This window comes from Tenrec ecaudatus, chromosome 13 (genome assembly GCF_050624435.1).
Source record: "Tenrec ecaudatus isolate mTenEca1 chromosome 13, mTenEca1.hap1, whole genome shotgun sequence".
Classification (NCBI taxonomy): Eukaryota; Metazoa; Chordata; class Mammalia; order Afrosoricida; family Tenrecidae; genus Tenrec; species Tenrec ecaudatus.
The window spans coordinates 2,905,668-2,928,306 of record NC_134542.1 but is presented as its reverse complement, the minus strand read 5'-3'; the positions used below and the strand labels follow the sequence as shown (position 1 = coordinate 2,928,306).

Genomic DNA, 22,639 nt, shown 5'->3' with positions numbered 1-22,639 from the left:
GCTCTCCCTCTCTGCCTCCTCGTTCTAGGGCTCGGAGTCCAAAGGATGCATTTTGTTCCATGCTCCTCCTTCTTGGTGTTAGTAAGTCCCTTTGTCTCTGCTCACTTCTCTTTCCTTTTACCTCCTGTGATCCAGGCCACACCCCAGGGGAACTCCCTTTATGGGACTGGAACTGTGACCTAATGAGGGGCGCTGCGTCCTACACTGTAGAACAGTTGATCACATCATAGGGATGGCTACATCTTTACCCTTTGCATCACCACATAACTGCCATCTAACATCATTACGTAATTGCCAAGCCAGTGAGAATCAGGGCCTAACAAATTGACATATTTTGGGAAAGGGGGAGACAGCTCAATTCATGACAATCTGCTTGATGAAGGGGAAAAAATTCAATGGGAAGAGCTGCTCTCTTAAGCAGTGGACCTTAATGGTGGAGAAGAAGTAAAGCTTTCAGGTTCTCCGTCTGCTGATGAAGCACAACTCGTCAGAATGGGAAGAAAGAGCTGTAGGTACGCATGCATCGGCATGTGGAGTGTAAGAATCTGAGTCTAGGAAACTCGGAAGGTTTCAAAAGTGAAATGGAACACCTGAAGATTGATTTCCTGGACATTGTAATGTGCCTCAAATGACAAACTGAAGAAGGATGTCACATTCACCATTGTCTTAGGCCAGGTTATCTAGAGAACCAGATCCAGTGACACTCATCTATGTATAAGGAGGAGCTGTATGTCAAGAAGACATCCCAGCTCTGTTCAACTCAAGTCCATAAGGCCAGTGCCAATGTAAGTCCCTTCTTTTCAGCCTCCCTCAGCCACATGCTGGTAACAGAATGGCGAACCTGGAAGCAGGACGATTACAGGTCGGTGGGTGCACACTCCTGTGGATCCACAGTCAGTGGGAACGTGACAGAGCCCCGACAGCTGATAGGGTCAGGTGCAGAGTCCCAGCAAGCAGATAGGCAAAGGGGTGGAGATAAAGGGAAGTTTACCAGTTCCTGCGTACAAGAAGGCCACACCCCCAAGAAGGCATCATCAGGCTGTGACCGATTGACCGGTTGAGTTCCACCCCCAGACTTTCATAAAGTCTTCAACTTGACTTTCAGTCATCAAACTAGGACAATCATCAAAAATATTTCAAGATCTATTCAGAAGTGCAACTCTGTCAGTGATAAACAAGAAAGACTGGTTAATAGAACTATGTAAATTTACTCACCTACCACAGATGCCAAAGAAGCTGAGTATTTATCAACTTCTGCAGTCTAAACTTTTATCAAACATGGCTAAGGTGCATTGGTAAGGAATGGTGAGTGGAAGCAGAAGTTGGAAAGAAAAAGGGAAAAACCCGTAGCTGGAAGGTATGGCTTGCCTTCGTCGTGGTGGTAATGCCGACGAGCACGCGAAAGAATGTTGTGAGACCAACAGCTTGTTGATTGCAGACATCTTTTTTCAGCTATTCAAGTGGATCTCCCAGGATGAATCCACACAACACAAATCGTGGCTTACACATTCAGCTGCTAACCCGAAGGTCAGCTGTATGAAACCACCGTTGCTACGCAGGGTAAAGATAAGGCTGCTTGTTCTTGCAAAGTCTTGGAATCCACAGGGGCTGGGGTGGGGGGGTTGGCCCTTGCACTCAGCCATAGGGTCATGATGGGTTGAAATCAATGTCAGAGCACGGAGTGGGAAAAGACACTAGAAAAATGGAATCGCCTCTGCAGTGACCAGGGCCAACTACAGAGCAGACCATACATTGTTCATACACAAGTTGAAACCATGTAAAATTTAATTCACGGAAACTAAAGTACCCTTAGAGTAGTATTCCACCCAAATCTAGAGACCATCTCAATAAATCAAACTCACGGAACACTAATAACCAAAGACTTGACAAGTTGTGGGAGGACATCATACATGAAGAAAGCAAAGTATTAATAAAAGATAACTTTATCAGTTTCACTTAAAGGATAATGGTGATCTCGTTTTTGTTTTTTTTTTAACAATTTATTGGGGCTCATACAATTCTTTTCACAGTTCATACATATACATACATCAATTGTGTAAAGCACATCTGTACAGTCTTTGCCCTAACCATTTTTTTCTCTTTTCTTCTTTTACATTTTATTAGGGACTCATATAACTCTTACCACAATCCATACATATACATACATCAATTGTATAAAGCACATCCATACATTCCCTGCCCCAATCATTCTCAAGGCATTTGCTCTCCACTTAAGCCCCTTGCATCAGGTCCTCTTTTTTTTCCCCCCCTCCCTCCCCATTCCCCCCTCCCTCATATGCCCTTGGTAATTTATACATCGTTGTTTTGTCATATCTTGCCCTATCCGGAGTCTCCCTTCCCCCCTTCTCGCTGTCCCTCTCCCAGGGAAGAGGTCACATGTGGATCCTTGTAATCAGTTCCCCCTTTCCAACCCACTCACCCTCCACTCTCCCAGCATCGTCCCTCACACCCTTGGTCCTGAAGGTATCATCCACCCTGGATTCCCTGTACCTCCAACCCTCATATGCACCAGTGTACAGCCTCTGTCCTATCCAGCCCTGCAAGGTAGAATTCGGATCATGGTAGTTGGGGGGAGGAAGCATCCAGGATCTGGGGGAAAGCTGTGTTCTTCATCGATACTACCTCACACCCTAATTAACCCATCTCCTCTCCTAAACCCCTCTTTGAGGGGATCTCCATTGGCTGACACTTGGGCCTTGGGTCTCCACTCTGCACTTCCCCCTTCATTTAATATGATATATATATATATACATATGTACATATACACATACATACACACACACACATCTTTTTTTTTTGCATGATGCCTTATACCTGGTCCCTAGGGCACCTCGTGATCGCACTGGCCGGTGTGATCTCGTTTGTTTTAAAACTATATTTAGGTTTAAAAAAAACTATATTTAGGCTCTCAGGTAATTTTTAAGTTGTAAGGGACAGGCTTGGCTCTTCCATCTCAAAAGTTGCTGACTCCTGATTTACAACACAGAATAAACCACAAACTCTTCAACTCACTGCCCTTGAGTTAATGCCAGCTCATGGCACAGGCTAGAGCTGCCCTGTGAGTCTCTGCGAATAGAAGGAACAGATTTCAAAGGGCAGCCTGAGAAGACAAAGTAAAGTATTGTAATGAAATCTACGTGACCTGGAGTGAGGAACATCCAAAGGGAAGAACATTCTTGGTATTTCTCAACAACAACAAAAAAACCTCTCAAAGCCTCGAGTTGAAATACTGAATTCTCTGGGCAAAATATTCAATGATGCTGGAAGCATCAAAACAAGGTGAAAGAAAATCCACAGTCACTGGACCAAAAAGAATGGGGCCATCTTCAAGCATTTTAGGAGGTGACACATGATCAAGAACCAACGGGACTGAAGGAAGCTCTCCTAGCCGCAGCGAAGGTGTTGGCGATAAACGAGACGAGGATTTCATGGGACACCGGTTGAGCTGTTTCTAAAGCTGATGCTGCACTTGAGGTGCTCCTCTGTGCCAAGAATTGAGAAGTGGCTGCCTGGCCAGTTGACCAACTGGAAAAGTGCACTGTGCCCACTGCAAGGAAAGATGACCCACAAAGTGTGGACATTTTCAAACAATACCTTTAATGTCACACGTAGCAATGTTCTGCCAGAGCTAATTCATGAACAGTTGCAGCAGTATTTTAATAAGGAACTGCCAGCAATTTCAAGCCAGATGCAAAAGAAGACATGAAACGAGGGATAGTGTTGCTGGTAACGAATGGAGGTTGACTGAAAGCAGAGGGTGCTAGAAAGATGTTTTGCTTGTGTTGTATTTACTGTTGTGACCCTCCACCCTAGCCCCAACCCGGCTGGCTTTGAGAAGTGCCTGCGACCAGAGAACCCATAACTCTGGCCCAGCTCACACTTTGAAGATGTGAGTTCTTGTGGGTCATGTCTTCCCTCTCTGCAGATGGAGTAAGGACAGTAGTGTTGGGTTATTTTCACTTTTCCTGTGCTTGTCAACCTTACTGGGGTATTGAAGTGCCCTAAATATTAGGTGTTTAAAGAGCACAGTTTGATCATCTGTGAAGGATTTTCCCATTTTGAAGCCCCCACATGTAGCTGCTTCACATCTGAAACATCACGTTTAAGGTAACAGAATTCCTGTCATCAAGAATGACAGTAGTGTTTCAGGGTTGCTTCTAGCAGCTGAGTGGCTTAGGACACCCATTTTCTTGGCCCTCACTGGCCTGGGCCCACGGCTGAAATGAAATGGGAATGAGGAGTAGGAATCTCCCTGGACCTGACATTCAAGGGGCCTAGTTTGCTCTAGCTTTGATGAAAGGAAGGAGTGCAGCATTGGTTCTCTGGCTCCCCTCCGCCTGTGATGGGGGACAGGCGGACCACAGACAGACTGTTGGGGACCATGTGGCCCCCTTAGCATGGCGGCATGCTGGTTGAGATGCTCCAGGTGCCGTCCTATACTACACCTCAAGAGACTTTTCCCCATCATGTCCCAGGTATGGTGCACACCTAGCATGTAGGAGATGCTCAGAGAATGCTTGCTAAATGAATGACTCTCCTTTAATACATTTTAATTTGTGCTTTAAAAACATCCAACCAAGAGAGAAAGGAGAATTAGTGAAGAACTGGCTAGCTTATGCAGGACACAACGTTGGTTTGAACCTGTGCCCTTGTTCCCTGTCGGCAGCGGGTTGTGCTCTCTGACCTGTCTCGTCTCCCTGGCGCAGGGGGAAGAGCAGTGATGCTCACTCTGGCGAGCAAACTGAAGCGGGATGACGGTCTCAAAGGGTCCCGCTCCTCAGCCACCGCCTCCGATTCCACGCGGAGGGTGTCTGTGAGAGACAAGCTGCTCGTCAAAGGTAATGGCTGGGGGGCGGCCATCGAGGGGAGGCTGGGGGTTCTGAGGCAGCCTGCTACAGGTGGACCTGCGGTGGCAAAGCTCAGCGCTGGGTCCACACTGAGGGGTTCGGATTGGGGTGTCTTGTCTCCTCTGAAAAGTCTATAGGGCCGCCAGCATGCACGTGGGGAAAGTAAGACCCTGGGAGTGACTCGAGAGGGAGGAAGAGTGAGAATGTGTGAGAGCGAGTATATGTCTATACAGCAGTGGGTTGGGTTAGGGGATCCCTTAGGGAGCCCTTTGTATTTAGGTCAGAAGCCTAAGGACAGCCTTCATCAAAATGCCTTCTCTTCCCAGAATTCCTAACACAACTAGTGTCCCAGAACCATCGTGAGGTGTTTGCTGTCCACTCAATGAAAACAGAGGAGCTCTTTGGGGCAGGCTCTATCAAGTAGGTGTGCAGAGGACTGTGAGAGGATTTGGACAGATGTGTGGCCACTTTTGTATCATTCCTCTGCGCGGGGATCGGTGTTCCAGGCTCACGGGCTCCCACTTAAGGCCCGTGCCCCACCCTGAAGGTGCTCAGACACCGTGCAGCACTTTCAGAGCACTTTACAGTGTGCACGTGTGCACGTGTGCAGGACTCACAAAAAGTGGGCGGGAAAAGTGGGATGAAATGATTTGGAACTTTTTCACAAACATTTTGAAGCCTCTTCCTATAGCAACTAAAAAGCGAGCAAAAGTTGTCACTCGTCATAACTCTGTTTTCATGCCTTATTTGGTGGATGCCCTGGGACTTACAGGGAGGGGTGTGTGTCCTGAGACTGAGCTCATGGCAGGAAAGCCTGGGTGTTAGAAGCAAGGTGTCCGCCCTCCCAGGAGCAGACCCTCTAATTGGCATGAACAGGAATGGGAGCGGGCAGGGCGTGGTTATGGACACAGGACGTGCCCTCTTCCTTATTCTCCCCTGGCCTCTGACACCTGATTGACTAAGAGGGGATGTGGCAGGGTATGGGTGTGGTGGCCTGTCCCCCTGTAGCTGTAGGAGTAGGAAGTGAGAGGTGCACTGAAGCCGTCTGAAGCCAATTCCCATGATCCAGAGGGTGGACATGGCCCCCTTGACTGGCCTTTGTACCAGTCCTGACACTGGCCACCCTCCCATGGCACTCTCTGCCAAACCCCATCATTTGCAATGGCTGCGCATGGCTGCAGACAGTACTCCACAGGGTGGGGTTTATTAGGGAAGTGACAAGTTACCATTCAGGGTCAGGACGGCCCCTTAGCTGTGCCCATAAACAGGCCTCTTTCTGGCTCTCAGTCCCTGCCCTGCTCGAGCAAGTGCTTACAGGGCTCGTGAGCGCACCGATTAAGTGCCTGGGGCACCTCACTCCCCTGAGAAGCATTGGTTCAAAGACACTCAGTTTGCTTGTTCCAGGAGTTTGCACACTGTGGTCCAGGAAGCCCACCCTGCCCTCTAGCCCAGCCTCCTGGTCCTGCTGCCTCCGTTTCTCACTGGCACGTGGTGCTTCTGGTCTTACAGCGGTCTCTGTCTCTGTCTGTCTCCTGGGGCTAGTGCACTCTGGGTCCACGGGACATGCTCCACTCCCATCTCTTCTTGGTGGAGGTGAGCCCCTCTTCCCACCTCTGGATGGCTCATTTTAAGCCTAAGAGGAACTTTGTCGATGTAGTGGTTAATCATTGGGCTGCTAACTGCAAGGTCTGCATTTCAAAACCACCAGCCGCTCATTGTAGAAAGATGGGCTTCCTACTCCCACGAAGAGTGACCGTCTTGGAAACCCACAGGAGCCGTTCTGCCCGGTCTTACAGAGTCACTGTGAGTCTATGGCAGTGAGGTTGGTTCTTGGTTTGGAAGAGTCCTTGTGGTGTGTTGGCTTTGCTAACTTCAAGGTCGAAAGGTCAGCAGTCTGAAATCCCCAGTCATTCCGAGGGACAAAGGTTAGGCATTGAGAGAGCAAAACTGACCAGTCCCCAAATAACACCTAATTTGCACAATCCCACCCCGCACAAGGGTGTTGCCCACCTTATTTGCACTTTGAACAAGGTGTACTATCCTGTGGGTGAGCTACAGACACCTTATTTGCATAGCTTCACCAGCCAACTAGTAGGAGTTACAAGATGATGGCAAGAAAGGCCATAGAAAAGCCAGGGCTGTCCCTCGTGGAGTAAGCACAGTTTGTAGCTACTGAGACAGTGAGGGCACTTTGTCGGGCACTGCTGGTTCAGCCTCGGCAGACCATGCCAGCCGGTGCCATCTCCATCTGACAGCTGAGGAACTGAGACTCGTCGATTGAGAGGCCTCCTGGTTGATGGCTGCTGGGTGGTTTGAATGGGAGGCCCATAGCTGGTGGGAGACCCATAGCTGGGGTGAGGGGCAGACCCAGCAGGCGGAAGCCCAGTGAGCCAAATGGAAGGGCAGGTCCAAGAAGGAGACTTCCAAGAGCCGCCTGCCTATGTAGGACACACCTTGATGCCCTCAGGTTCCAGACCCTGGACCGGACAGGCCCAGCCCAGCCCATTGTGACTGCCTTGGTCCCTGGGACAGGGACTGACATTGACTAGGTTTAGACCTACAGGAGCGATGGGGAAAACCAGTACAGTACACCACTGTGGCCCTCTCCCGGGCCCTGGTGACTTACAGGGTTCAAGAGCCAAGCCCCTTGCTGGACAGCCTGGGGCAATAGCACTGAGTCCCAGTCCTCACATGGCCACCTGCTGCCTCCATCTCCCTCAGGTGGGGCTTGAGGTGGAGGGTGGGGGATGAGCAGAGGTGGGCCTGAGCTGAGTACTGAGGTGAGGACCAAAAGTGTGTGTGTGTGGCAGAGAAGACTTGGTGATTAGCATGTCTCTACCTGTGAGGTGCCCGCCCCCCTCTCCCTTGTCTGGCTTGTTGTTGGACCATGATTAACCTTATGGGCACTTCATCTGGGTGTGGGAGACCTCAATCCTCTGAGGTTTACTGACAGGGAATCTGGTGTGGGCAGGGGTACTGATGGGGTCATGGTGCTGGCAGGGGTACTGATGGAGGGAGCCAGTAGCTATGGTATGGAGAGTATGGTTGGGTCTCGGGCCTGGCATAGGGACTCAGAGCCCAGCTTTGGGGGCCTGCCAGGGCATGTTTGGTAGATGTTCTGGTGGGTGGGTCGGGGTGGGGGGCAGTGTTTGTAGACACTGTGTTTGGAACCTGGAGCAGCCTCCAGGCCAGGGACAGGTGAATCCCTAACTGCTGGGTCCAGGGTGCTAGAGGAGGGTCTGTTGGGCCTTTCTCCACATGGAAGCTTTGGTGAGCCAAGAGGGCTTCTGGAGGTGGGGTCCAGGCCGTGATGCCAGCGGAGTTTGGCAGCAGAGTCAGTGGTGAGAGTGGAGCATATTTGGGTGGGACCAGAGGGGTGCATACCCTTCCTCCTTGCGGGCTTTCTCATGCCTTGAGCATTAGACATTGATGCCGCTACCAGCCAGCTAGTGGCCAGCCCAGAGTGGGGCCTGAGCCGACTGACAGCAGGGCCCACCAGCTGTGGGCTCGCCTGGGGGCAACTTGGTGGGGTGGGTACCGGGCTGCAACAGAGATGAGATCTAGGGTGTCAGTGCATAAAAACGGGCAAGGGCTAAGCCCACATGTGGCTGGAGCTGGCCCTAGAGGGGAACTTGAGGGTGTCAGGACCCCACCACCCAAGAGGCATCTGGCCCTGGGTTGGCTGAAGCTCGGGACCCATGGTCACCGAGGGACAGTGGTGAGAGGGAGCACGTCTCCTTTCTCAGGAGAACGTGCAGCATGGGGTTTGCAAGGTGTGGTGTCTCTGGGAAACCCCAGCTGGGGGCTGGGGGGGCTGGCTCCTTGGGACTGGACGGGGAGCTCTTGAGGGCAGAGCGGCTACGCATGCCTTCGCCGTCATCTCTGTGCGCTCCTGCTGGGACACCGAGGAAAGCTGCTGCTCTCGGGGTGAGTGGACACCAGGCGTCTGAGCACCTTGTGAGCTGGCAGTGGGCCTTGGTGGTGGCCATGTGGTCCCAGGATGGCCCTAATCCACCCACCTGAAGGAGCCCTTCCTGGAGATGCGGGGTCCTGCCTGCCAGTGGATTTGAGCTACTCTGACCCCCAGACTAGAGTGTGTTACTATTTCCCTCCTGCAGCCTGCTGTGTGTGCTCATGGAAAGCAGGGGTGGGGTGCAGACGGGCAGCACCAGGACTGTGTAGGATGGGCTTGGCTGAGGCAGGGCCGTGGTATCAGAGATTTTCATAGCTTGGCAGGCACTGGGCTGTGGTGCTAGGGATGTTGCCCAAATCATCCCACTGTACCCCAGCAGGTACATTTGATGACATGGGAAAACTCTTTATCAGGGAAGTGGAGGGGCCACTTGGGACATTGTCCAGGCAGCTTGTCACACGGGTTGAGTGGCCCTTGGAGCCACCCGAGTCCCACCAGAGAGCCAGGGCAAAGAATGCGGCTCCAAGAGGCCAGCGAGGGAGAGTGACCAGGGTTGTGACAGGACATGGTGGTCAGGAGGTGGAATACTTTCTCTGCCATCCTCTGGATGGGGGCGTGGGGGGGGCAGACACACATGCAGAGGTCCTTCCACTAGACTGGCCGCCTCAGCAGCAGAGCCAGGCTGTGAGGCTGAGACCAGCTGGTGGGAAGGCCATACCTCTAAACACACCATTGTGTAAATCTACGGGAGCTGGTCGCACTCACACAATCTCACTGTGACCTTACTGAATCTCTTCACACGTGTTCCCTGCATGGTCTGGAAACACTGAAGTGACTTCGAGTTGCAGCTGGCCTGTCTCGGACTCAGCTGGTCCACTCCTCCTGTTCCCTCGGGATTCTGGGAACTGCGTTGCGAACGGGTGTATTGACAGTAACTGTAGTCCTTTTGTTTCTACAGAGGTTGCAGAGCTTGAAGCAAACTTACCTTGTAAGTATAGCAGGCCCATCACACATTGAGCCCAATGTGTCATGGGAAAGGATTGTTTTAAGTTTCAGTAGCTTGGCGGGTGGAGTGGGGTGGGCGCGGGCAACAACCTCGGGTGAGATGGTTCCCGAAGGCTCCCCCCAAGTCCAAATCAGAATTCTATTTTTGGAGATTTTATTATGAGAAAATATACATGGGGACTGCAGAGGGTTCATGGAAAAATTCCATGATCTGTTTCATTTTCCACCATTTGAAGGTCCCCTCGTGTATAACGCATTTGTCAATTCAGCATGTTCCTCATTTGCAAGTCGGCCATGGGTGGCCGTCCCCAGTGTGAGGAGAACTAGGCAGGCAGCATCGGTGGGCTAAGGATCCGAGTCACTAGATGGCCCGAAAGTGAGGGCACTACTGCCTCTTGTCATTTCTGTGGGAGCAGTGTGAGGTATAGACTGTAGCCCTACCCTTGGTGAGACTTGCCCTAAGGCAGCCACCTTCAGGCTCAGGGACATGTGGGCACAGAACACTGCCATCCAGAGTGACTGTCATCTCACCAACAAAGCCGTTAACCTGCGGGGGCTTAAAAGGCAAAGCCCAAGCCCCAGTGAGCATAACTGTGAGCTGACCCTTAGCCGGCTTGGTGGTGTGGTGGCCCTGGGGTGAAATGACCAGATTGCAGTCTGGGCTGGGGTCCTGGGCTGGGGTCCTTTTTCTTCCTGAGTGAGCCTAAGACATGTACTCTCCTTTGAGGCTCAGTTTCTACTGATGTCTGAATGACCTTGAAAAGGTTGAAGGAAAGCATCCCCATTGGGAACTCACTGGGAGAAAAATGGACAGAAGTAGTGTGCCCTAAGGGTCCTGGAGCAACTAAAACCTAATGGCCCCACTGCCTCCAGGCATGAGGGGTCTCCCTGGGGAACCCTGCAGCACTGACGCATGTCCCTGCTTCCAGCTTGAGGTCAGTACTCGGACGGGTGGGCAGGCAGGCAGCTAGCTAGCTGCTGGGCCTTGGCCTTGCCTGACAACTTTTCTTTTGCAGGTACCTGTAAGGTGCACTTTCCTGATCCCAACAAGCTCCACTGCTTCCAGCTAACCGTGACCCCAGGTAAAAGCCTCTCCTGTTCAAGCAGCCACTGAAAGGTTGCCCAGTAGGTCAGCGGGGCTTGACTGGTCCACTCCCCAATGTAGAAATCTCTAGAGCAGCTAACCTTCCTGTTTGGAGACAGTTCCATGCTTTGCAGTCACATCAGGCTTAGAAACGTCTGTTGAGGCTTGCTGTGGACGCACCAGTGACTGACCTCTGAGCCGGCCGGGGCAGAGGCTTATGAATCCCAATTAGGTTCTAGGCAGGACTTTGCCTTGAGCAATCACTCAGCAACAGCCTGCTCGTCTGTAAAGTGTGTCTCAGAGTGCCAAGCCGTGGGGAAGGTTAATGCAGACAATGTGGGCTGGAGCCCAGGTTGTGGGCAGGAATGGGCAGAGCTGAGCCTGTGCCATGAAGGATCTGTCTCGAACTCCCTAGTACAGTGCCCAGGGAGCAGGTTCTTCGTAGCTCACAACCCTCTCCCCGAGGGTCTCTGCTGAGAGCGGCAGCCTGTCACGCCTGGGTGGGGGCCACGAGAGAGTAGGTGGGCGGTCTAGGGGGGATGGAATCAAGGGTGTGATTGTTTGTCACTAGAAAAGGAGTGAGAGGCCGAGCATAGTCACCAGCTCGTGAACACGGGAACGTGGAGGCGGCCCATCCATGTGCTCACGAGTCCTGGCCTTCTCTCCCCATGGACGGCGGGGAATGTTTTGTAAAAGGTGTTTCGTGATGATAAGAGGAGTCCAAAGTTGAAATACACCAGACAGCTTGGACAAATCCAGCTCATCACCACAGATCAGAATCTGGTCCCTGCAGAAGGGGGTGGCACCATGGACAGCAGAGCTCAGCACAAATCCTCCCTAGTGGGGGGCAGGGGAGTGGGCCACAGCCAGTGGCATAGCTCATCCCAGGCCGGGGCTGGGGGCAGGGGGGCGGTTGTAGCAAGCACTGTGGTAGGCTCATCCCTGGGGGTGAGGGGTGGACAGCGGGGCACTGTGAGCAGCCGAGCTTGTCCCCATGAGCGAGGAAGCACCTGCTTGGGCTGAAATCAGAGCTTCCTTTGTGGATGTGGGTGTCCCAGCCTCTAGTCTTGTAGCTGACTGATGCCAAGGGCTACAACTTTGAAATGATGACCAAAGGGCACCTCGCCCTCCTCACTACTCTGTAGGGCAGAGTTGACTGCTGCCGAGGGTTTTGGAGGCTGCCAGCCTTTCTAGGAGCAGACAGCCTTATCTTTGACCCAGCTGAGTGGCTGGGTTCAAACTACTGACCTCCAGTTAGCAGCCCAGCACGTGGCTCATTGTGCCCACAGACTGTCAGCACCCTGCTGTAAGGCAGTGAGGAGGCATGCGTGCTGTGTGGAGGTCTTTACCACGCCCTGGGCCACCATGAGCACTTTGTGCTGCCTTGGAATAATGGCCTGTGGTCCACATTCGGCTCAGATCACTAAGTTAGTGTGAATACCCCGCTCCTGACGCTCTGAGATCTCTGCTGGTTTTCCTGGAGTGGTTCCTGCCTTTGATGACGGGTTCTCGGCCAAGCTGGCCTCTAGATGTGCTGGCCTGTCCAAATCACGCGACTCTTAAATGAGAAGCGATGTCTCCAGCAGGGTCGTTAATGCTGTGTCTTCCTTGAACGTGAAGTGTGTTGTTTGTCCCAGTTTGGGTAGTCTCCATCCCATAAGTGACTGCTGCTCCTCAGCTCGCGCTCGCGCTCTCTCTTTCTCTCTCTCTCTCTCTCTCTCTCTCTCTCTCTCTCTCTCTCTCTCTCTCTCTCGGTGTGTGTGTGCGCGTGCGTGTACACACTAGGGCTGCCGGCACTGCGTGGAGCCGCGTGCTCAGGATACTGTCCTCGGCTCCGTTGCCCCGGTTCTGTGGTGGTTGCGAGTTCAACGTGCAAGCCCGATACTAGCCCCTCTTTCCAGTACTAGTCCATGAACTCCTCTTCAGACTCACACAGCCACTCAGCATGATGATGAATGCAGAGTTCACAGGCCTGTGGGTGGAAGTTTTGTGGATCTAGTGGCGGTGGAAGCATCTCCGTGCTGGCACAGGTCTCCATGTGGCTTCTTAGCAGGTGAGAGAGCGAGAGAGCCCTTGCAGGTCTCAGCAGTTCTGTGGCTTGTCAACAGGAAGACCAAGGCACAGAAAGTGTGGCGCTCCTCCAGAGAGAAAGAAAGGACATTCCCAGAATCCTCATGAGAAGGTCATGCCCACAGGGAGGCATCATTAGGTGTCTGTGACCTGATTGACAGGCGAGACTTCACCTCTTAATTTATCAAGTTGGTAGGAAGTTATGTAACTACCACACAACGTATGGAGTACGTGGTCTGAAACTAGCTTGTTGGTAGCCAGTTGTTCTGGAGCAGAGTCCTGGTGGCTCAGTGGCTCAGCACTTGCCGCAGACAGAGAGGTCAGCAGGTCTGCAGAGAAAGCTGTGGTTTGGGATTCTGTTAGATACCAGGAAGCAGGCTGGAGCAGTTGCAGCTGCATCTCGGGCAGCCCGTGACCTGGCTTCGTCTGTCTGTCGCTTAGGCTTTGCCTTTTCCAGAAAGTCAAGCAAATGGGCTCAGGCAGCATGTAAAGTGGGACGAGTGGCTTCTCTGTCCAGCCTAGTGTGTTTGCGATCCGTCCCTGTAACCGTGTGTTATTTCCACAGCTCCTCTGGTCATCAGTTGATGATGACGCCTGAGTTGTTTACAGCTGATGGCACTGTGTATTAAACAGTTGGTCCAATCGTGAGGATGGGGGTTTCCCTTATGTTAAGTTGCAGTTGGTATTGAAGGCTGCACCCTTTGCTTAACAGCAAGAGCGTCAGGGCCTCCCTCAGTAGGCAAGGTCCTGCCATTTGCACTTCAAGGGTTCTTTTTTTTTTTTTCAGCATTTGTATTTTTTTTATTTTCTTTTTTTTATATATATTTAAAAAAAATTTTTTTATTTTAACAATTTATTGGGGCTCATACAATTCTTTTCACAGTTCATACATATACATACATCAATTGTATAAAGCACATCTGTACAGTCTTTGCCTTAATCATTTTTTTCTCTTTTCTTCTTTTACATTTTCAAGGGTTCTTACAGGGTCTTCTTCCAGTAAGTAGTTCTGCTTCTGAGGATTTGCTCAGCACACAGACAGAGTAGTGAAAGGACACAACCCTGACAGACCTTTCCTGATTTTAAACCTCGGGCATTCCCTTGTTCATATTGTTTGCAGTTTTTAATTTATTGGTATCTTTGTATTATTCTGTTAAGTTCTGTGGGTCTGTACTGATGTCTCCCTTGGAATTATTGATTTTAGTCATTTTTGTTTCCTCATTTTGTGATAGTTTAGCCTGTTGCGTTTGTGTGCGGATGATCTAAGCTCATGATGACCCTGCCAGACAGAGTCACTGCCCTCAGACTCTCCACGCTGTCGTCCTCACACCAGTTCCTTGCTTCCTCAGAGCTGCTGGGGGTCCACGTGATGACCTTCTCTGTCACTTGCCGGCAGAGTGCTTCCTGGGTACACTGCCAGGCCTTCTTTCATGTGGAGGGCCGAGGGGGAAGACCTCCTGTTTCACTGATTGTTCCCTCTGTCATTTTGTGTGCTTTCTCTTTCCCCACTTAGCTGTGTTTTGTCCTTTCTGCATGTTGTCCGTTGGTGTGCTCTTGAGCTTTCCTGTAAGGCAGGAGCTGAGACAGGATAATGCACATCCCTTTTCCCACCCCAGCGTTCACAATCGTCACGCACGACAGTGTTTCCCTGCGCGTGTCGTCTGTATCTGCTTATTCACCTATTTCTCCCTGTGGCCTTCAGTCTTCTGTGTAGCTCCCAGGTTCCTGAGACGCAGTCTGGGAGGTATCTGTGGGCTGGGTTTACCGTGAGGATAATGGGCACTTTGTATACTTTATGGGTGGAGTCATCGCACTGCGAGCCTTCTCCTAGCCAGGCCACACCCTCCTCGCTGTCCACCTACACATCCAGGGGCCTGGTAGGAGGTGCCCCTGTGACGCTAGAGGGAAGGATTGAAGCAGGGGAATGGCTGAGGGGGGAGGACCAAGAAGGGCAGCCCATGGGAGACGCATAGGCCTGGGAGCGGCACTTTAAAGGGTGTCAGGGTGGAAGGAGGTCTGAACTGACCTCGGGAAGAAATGAAGGTGCAAAAGGAACCAAATGGAACATCAGAACCTGAAAATACAGTAACTGAAAAAATGTACCGGGCAAGCTTGTCAACACCAAGGATCCTGCAAAAATAGAAATGACCCAAAGTGAAGTCAAGAGCTTCAAGAAAAAAGTTGTCAATAAAACCTGTGACCCAGCAGCATGTGTAATTCAGACAAGAGGAAATATAACAAGGAAGATGTCATAGGAAAACACTGAAAGATAAAAGGATCCAATTATTGTCAAATGTGCTGAAAACTACAATTTTCACATCTAAAATGCCCCAAAATGAAATAGAGAAAAAAAAAAACACACACCATATGCACATACCTGAAACCATACGGAAGTTGCTCAAAACCACAGAAAATCTTGTGAAAAGCAGCCCGCCAAAAAAAAGACCTGACATGAAGTCGTGGGGTCAAAATAAGAACCAGTGCTCACGTCTTACATCAGGGGAGTCTTTTTTTCCCTAGAAAAGTGGCTGTGGGCCAAGCAAGCCTGGGGACCTGTGCCCCGCACACCCACCACCTGCCCAGCCGAGCCGGGCGCTCCTGGGGAGGTCATAGCAAACAGCAGGTACTTCCCGGCTGCTTTTCCAGTTGGAATGTGGCCATAACCGTGGACCAGGGCAGCATGGCGGGAAAGCAAGATCCTACCCTTGGCAGATGGTTTCCAGAAAGAGGTACCTTACAGGAACCAGTAGATTAGAACGTTCCTGCTGGCCATTTTTCATTTCCACAGCGTTAGGGGAAGGTGTGGTTCGGATCATTAATAAAGGAAAGCTTGACTGAACAGGAAGCGTGTGGCGGCATCCACACGAGTCTAGGTAACACCATGGAACCTGGGTATTGAGTGAGGCAGAAAGCTGGGGGAGACATTTGGCCTGAAAGGGTTGCCCATGGCATCTATGTCCTGTCGTCAAACAAACCGGCTGCCTATGGGATGGTTAGAAGGCCCCCCGGGTTTCCAGCCCTGAACATCTTTGTAAGGGAGTCTCTCCGGGAGCGACTGGGGGTCAAACTGCCCAACTGGTTGGTGGTCAGCAGCTCAGTGAGTAAGCCACCAGGCCACCAGGGCTCTTCAGCCAACCACAGCGACTCCTAAAGAGGACACTGGCAGATTCACAGTGGCATCCAAAAGCCAGGGCCACACCTCCCAAGGTTGCCCTTGCTCTAGTTGGAAATGAGGTGTGCTGAAGGGTTTGCCCAGCACTGGCCCTCACCATGGCATGGTCACACCAGAGTGTGAGGGAGGGTTCACATCGTTCAGGGGGAAATTGATCGAAAGCAAGGTGTGCTCCCGAGTAACATGAGTCCTTGTGTCTGGGCTGACGGGAATTCTGTCCAACTTGAACATCTCCGATCTCGAGCTCCTGTGAATGACAGGTGCCCTGGACGCCCTCCCACCCAGCCCCTAGTTCCGAGGTTGACCCTATCTGCTGGCTAAGGCAGTGCCTGGCAAGGAGGGGCCTGTCGGTGTTGGATAAATGGAAGGTGCCTCTCATCAGACTCCCTTGGGGCTGGGACATCCCACAGGGGCAGCAGCAAAATGAGGATCAAGTCCCTTAACCAGGTGGTGAGATGGTGGGGTGAGGGGAGGGGCCCCTCAAGCAGGGCGCATTGTGCCCCTAGGTGTCCAGAAGAGGAGCTTCCTCCAGCGTGCAGGCGTTTGCTGGTAGATGGCGCTGCTTCTAACCCATTTTTACAGTCTTACTCATCCTCTGTATTTGCCACGTCCTAACAGAGCATCTGCTTTTTGTTTCCTTTTTTGTTTGTTTAATTTAAGAATTTTTGTTTTGTTTTGTGTTTTTTGACAGATGAGGGTTACTACCAGGGTGGAAAATTTCAGTTTGAAACTGAAGTTCCTGATGCCTACAACATGGTGGTGAGTAGACTCCATCTGAACCCTGTCCTGATGACTGTCAGCTTGCCACCACCACACCTGCACACTCCACCCTAGCTGCCACCTCTGGCTGACCTGCCCGCCCTCTGTGGAACCAGGAGTGCACCTGCTGCCGTTCCTTGATTGATGACAGTGTTTCTGCAGAGAATGTCCCTCTCTGGACGCATCTGTAGTGGAAACTTTACTGGGCTGTCTTCCTGGGGGTCCAGCAAGGCCAACAGTGTTTGCAGTGGCTTGGACCCCAAACACCTGTCCCCACGGCAGGTGTTTGCGTACGAGCTGCCTGCATCTTTCACACAGACCTTGCTTCTCATTGTGGACTGTTCACGGTACAGCACCCAAATGCCCAAACCACATGCACTGCCATCGAGTCGATGCCAATTTGTACCCACCGCTACGTCTTAATCCCTCACAGTCTTCTGGGTAGAAATTCAGCTGAGCAGTATAACAGTCTGAGCAGCTTGCCCGCCAATTTGGAAAGTTCGGTGGCAGGCCCTGGCCATAGCAGACAACAGAGATGCTAATACGTGGTGGGAAACTAAGTTCTGAGGATTCCAATAGGAGCAAGCCATGGCTTCTCAGGGCCCCCAGAGGCACTGGACATCGGAGTCTAGGGTGGCTGTAGCTGTTTGCTGAGGTGGTTCCCTGAGGCTCAGCCTTTCTCTGCAGAAATTCCTCTGCCCTGGCCTATTGCTGTAAAGGTCTTTGTGAGATGTAACTTAGGGGCATGAGGAAGAGCTGACAATCCAAGAAAAACTTCTAAAAAGAAGTCTATTTTTTATACTTTTCCGAAGACTCTTCTCCCGCTGGCTGTGGAGACTTGCTCTCTTTTTCAGATCAGAAATTGAGAACCCAGCCTTGATGGACACAGAAGTGTTGCCTCAGCTGGAAGCTGAGGGAGAGATGTGGTTTAAGTACCAACGGGCGATTCTGGTGGTTTCTGGAAACACCTAGGCATATAGTGGATGGTCATTTCCTCCCATTATGTGCCCACCGAGAGTTGGTTGAATCAGTACATGGCATCCTTTGCGCCTGAGCTGGAGGGGTCCAGTGCTGAGGCAGGAGAAGGGAGTGGCTCTTGGGTCCTGGCCTGGCTCTTCCTAGAAATGACGTGTGTCGTGTACCGTCTGTCATGTGTTCCTGGCCCCAGTCAGATAGCGTGGGTGGGGCGGGGCCAGGGAGGATGGAGATGCTTTTTCTCAAGCCGTCCTGAAGGCCACGGGGCAGGGCCTGAGCTCCCGCCTGTCATGTAGCGTGTTGAACTGTGTAGGGAATTTAGAAATACTGCAGAAGTAGAGCACTGGTCACCATCACCCGGGAGGCAGACCCCACACGTGTTGGCATGTGCGACAATCTACAGACAAGGGGTGTGGCACTAGGTGGGGGTGGTAATTAGGATACTTAAATATTGAGAGCTGCAGGTACGTGTGACTAGATTCTCTTTAGCAAGGGCACAACGCCACGCACAGTCCGTGGATTTAATGAGTCCTCCCGCACAGGACCCACCAGGAAATGCTCTAGACACTGTGGGGCTCATTCAGCCTCCATCACATGTTCTCGAAAACAGAAAAGTAAAAACAACCTTTCAGAATGAGAAGCTGTTCTTAGCGCAGAGTCCAGAGAAGGCCAGATCCATCTGCCGCCGGTGGTCACCTTCTTGTGCTGGGCAGGTTCTAGAAGGAAAGTTATGGGGCTTGAGAACTTGGCGCGCAGCTTAAGGCTGTGTCCGGTCACTTTCCAGAGAGACTGCCCGTCTGGGTCCTCATAGAGTTCACAGAGACACCCGCGTCCAAATCCACGTGAATATTGCCCAGTGAGGTCATTTTTTTCTTTGCCTTCCTGGGTGGACATAGTTGGCATGAAGTCATTGTTTGAATTAGCATTTTTAAAATAAGTTGAGTGCTAAGTATTGTTCATTTTTAACACACACACACACACATATATACACACATTTTAAGAGCTATTTTATTTTTTCCATTGGAATATTTGTTTTTCATTTAGATTGCTAAGTTCTTCATGTCGAACATGTGAAATGTTTTTCTAAACTATGTTATCATTTCCTTGTGTGATAGTCTTGGTAGACTAGAGAAACAAATCTATGGACACACATGTGTATAAGAGATTTATTATAAAGAACAGTTGAACATTGAGAAACATCCCAGTCCAGATCAAGTCCATAAGTTCGATATTAGCCAATATGTCCGATACCAATCTATAAAGCCCTCTTCAGACTCACGAAACATATGCAATCATGTCAAATGTAGAAGCTCACAGGCCAGTGGGGGAAAGTTCTTGGTTCCAGTGGCATTGGAAACACCTCAGCGCTGGCAGGGGTCTCTGCATGGCTTGTCCAGCACCCAAGGCTGCATCAGGGTGGGTCCATGTGTCTTGTGAGCTGCTATGTCTCCCAGGGTGTGAGCAGAGAGTCTCCCACCTCCAAGGAGGAAATACCGGGATTCCCATCATCCTTAGGGAAGGTTATGCCCACGCAGAAGCCTCATTGGCCAGGACCTGATTGACAGGCTAGACTCCACCCCTACATGCTTAATCCTTAAATTGGACAATTACATAACTACCACACCTTGTGTGTGCCTCTGTGTTTGTTGCTATTCTATATGAATTAGGGTGGTTTTTGCTTCTGCAGTTAGATGGCCGTGTGGTTTCCTTGTTGGTGAGGCGCGATGCTTATCCCCGGGCCCTTGAGCCCCCGACGATACCGTTCTCACTTGCGCTTGGTTTTCTCTCTGACACGTGGTTCTCATCTAAGGCATCAGGGAAGAGAGCTGCCTGAGAGCTCACACTGGTTTTCCAGGTGGTCGAGCAGTTGGCCACTGAGTGAGGGGCCTGCACGGTTGGGGGTGGGGACTGTTGGCTGCAGTGTCTCTCGCTCTGGTGGCAGAGGCCAAGGGAAGGGCCAGAGCATTCACTTAGGAGCAGATTGTGTCCACGTGCAGGGTTTAGGTTCTGGCACAGAGCTGCGTGCTCTGTCCCGGGTATGAAGGAGCCATCTGGTCTGCATCTTAACTGTAGAGGGAAGAGAAGGTGGGAGGAACAGGAGGAGAGAACCGAGCCCCGAGGAGCTGAAACCAACCTTGGGCCAGCTGAGGGTGTCGGGGTCTCTGTTGAGGGGACACCATCCTGGGAGCGAGCATGGACTCACCCCTCTTCAGGTTCCTTCAAATGCTGGAGCCAGTTCCATGTTCCCTCCACGCCGACTGTGGCCTCGGCCTGACTGGACGTACAAGACCCGGTCTGGCTGCCCTCTGACGAGACCCTGCCCTCAGACCGGTGTCTCCCCAGACACAGCCTGTGTTTGCAGAGACCGCCTGCAGCTGAGTAATGACTCTCCAGCCCGCTCTGCGCTGGGGTTCTGGGGTCCCTGGACACGCAGCACTCACGGTGGTCAATAGCTTGGTGGTGTCTTTGATGTTGTGGTACCTTGAAATTAGAAGGGAGATTCCTTAGCGTGGTTCCCTACACAGTAAAAGAGGAAGCTCTGAGAGGGCTGGAGAAGGCCAGCAGACGATGCGCATACCTCTGAATGGTGAACTAGTTATGAAAACTTATGAAAATAAACACTTCTATACCACAGATCAAAATGACCACAGAGGATATACTGGACAGAGCATTGATAACTTCGATGTCTCTGAGACAGCCTCTCATAAGAGGTCAAGAGATGCATCATTGCAGCTCAAGGGCTCCTTCTCTGCTCCCAGGACTCTTCCGGGGATTGGCACCCATGGAGCCCCCTGTGGTCTGAGGGCTGGCGCTGTGGGCTCCCCTTGCTGCAGGTGGCGTGTGCTGTCACAGCCTTCCTGAGGCAAGGACACTGCCAAGTTCCAGAAGCCGTGTTCTGACCACACGTCCTCGTCCGGCTTCCTTGGAGGAGGCACTGAGGCTGTGAGCCGGGAAAGAGCCCGATGGGCACAGTGTGGGCTGGAGGCCAGAAGTTGCCTCGGCATGCGGAGTGCGACCGGGGGAAGCTGGGATGCCACCTGTGGGCACAGGAGATGTTAAGTAGTATGCAGCAGTGTGCCATTTGCTAGAAAGAAGAGTGAATGCATGTGGCCTCGATCAGGCTCTCAGGAAATGCCACTCAGGTGCCAGTGGAGCTATACACGCCTCTCCCTCTCACTTCTGTTAGCTGATTCGTGTGAGTTTGTATTGCTTTGTCGTCGACAAGTCAGAAAAGAACGGCTTTATCCAAACAAGCTGCCCTCGGTAATGGCACGCATGGCTGCGCTGTATCCTCCCTCATGCCCTCGCTTTTTATTCTCTCTCCCTCTTTATTGAAACCTCGGCAGATGGGCGGTGTCCTCAGACGCCCCAGGAAAGGGAAGGGCTGCTCCCTCCTGCCAGGCTCGGAGATAACAGCTGCAGAGGCGACGGCAGTTCCTCATTCGGTCCTGTGTCCCTAAGAACATGGTGTGTTCCTGAAGTGAACTGCACCTGTCCCCATTCCCGTCTCCCCCTCCCCATCCAGTGCTCTGTCCCACCCAAGGAAGGTCGGAGGAGGCTGAGGCCCGGCTGCTGCCCGTTGACCCTTGCTGACAGGACACGGCCCTGGGGGAGTTCTGTGAGGCTGCACTGGGTGGGCAGTTGTGGCTCTGGTGTGAACACACCCCTGTGGCTGTCGGGCCAGCAGGTATTGAGGTGCGGCCATGTGGAGGTGAGCAGTCCTGCACGACACCTGCGAGACCCCTCAAAACAAGTGGGTAAACGCCAAGTGTGGTCCTGGCTGCGCTGTTTTCTGGTGAGACTGGGCGCTTGGGCGCCATTGTGATTTCTCTCTTTCTCTGTTTGCAGCCCCCCAAGGTGAAGTGCTTGACCAGAATCTGGCACCCCAACATCACAGAGACGGGGGACATCTGTCTGAGGCAAGTTCCATTGCTCCCTTTCTCGTGGAAGGAAAGGAGGGGGGCTGGCCCACTGTGTCCTCTTAGAAGAGCCTTGGAGAGCTCACCTGGGGGCTTGGTGCTAAACTGTGCCGGCCTTTACCTCAGCCCTACCTCCTCGACCTGGCCCTGATCTCAGGACAGCCTGAGGCTTGGAAGCTGCACTCTTTCAGTCCGACCCTGGCCCCTGGGCCCTATGCCACTGTTAGCTCAGAGAAAAGGATGACTGTTGAAATCCAGCAAGTACCGTGTGGTCCCCAGGCTTAGACCTGGGCCCTGAGGATGGCAGGTGCCGTCTGTGTACCACCCTGGCCCTGGTCTGCCAGGGGATAATTTGGGGCATCAGGGTGGATCCTGTGTCCCCATGGTCACAGGCAGCCATCAGGATGGGCATGTGCTTCCCCGACGGACTTCAGGGGTGTGTGAGGTTTTGATTGCGCGCCGGGCCTGAGTCCTGTTGTGTCACTTCCCCTGAGTGATGCTAATTGTGGGGCTCCCCTGGTGGCTGCATGACACCCCCACCCCATTTGAGCCCATTTGGTCACGGGGCAAGAGATTGAGCCACCCGCGGGTCCTTCATACTCACCAGCGGCACTATGACATTGTATCTCCTTCATGGCGTAACTGTTCAAAGGTGTGGGGGGATCTCTAGTGGGGAACAGTGCATCCCGTGGGGACCCATGGCCACACAGGCTACTGACCCTGACCACATGGTGTCTGTCCATTGCAGTTTACTGCGAGAACATTCGATTGACGGCACTGGCTGGGCTCCCACGAGGACGCTGAAGGTAGGTGCCGAGTGGCCTGTAGTCCCCTTTCCTGGGGCCTCTGTGGTGATGTGGCACAACCTCCCCT

General features: G+C 52.1%; 1 protein-coding gene across 1 annotated transcript in view; it reads left to right on the top strand.

The window, feature by feature from the left end:
• UBE2F (ubiquitin conjugating enzyme E2 F (putative)) overlaps positions 1-22,639 on the top strand; it is a 30,172-nt gene that overhangs the window by 2,632 nt on the left and 4,901 nt on the right. The window contains exons 2-7 of the mRNA XM_075529262.1: positions 4,728-4,859; positions 9,740-9,769; positions 10,803-10,868; positions 16,804-16,871; positions 21,696-21,766; positions 22,515-22,572. Of these exons, the coding sequence (XP_075385377.1) occupies positions 4,742-4,859; positions 9,740-9,769; positions 10,803-10,868; positions 16,804-16,871; positions 21,696-21,766; positions 22,515-22,572 (411 nt within the window). The 5' untranslated portion in view covers positions 4,728-4,741. The remainder of the gene's footprint in view (positions 1-4,727; positions 4,860-9,739; positions 9,770-10,802; positions 10,869-16,803; positions 16,872-21,695; positions 21,767-22,514; positions 22,573-22,639) is intronic.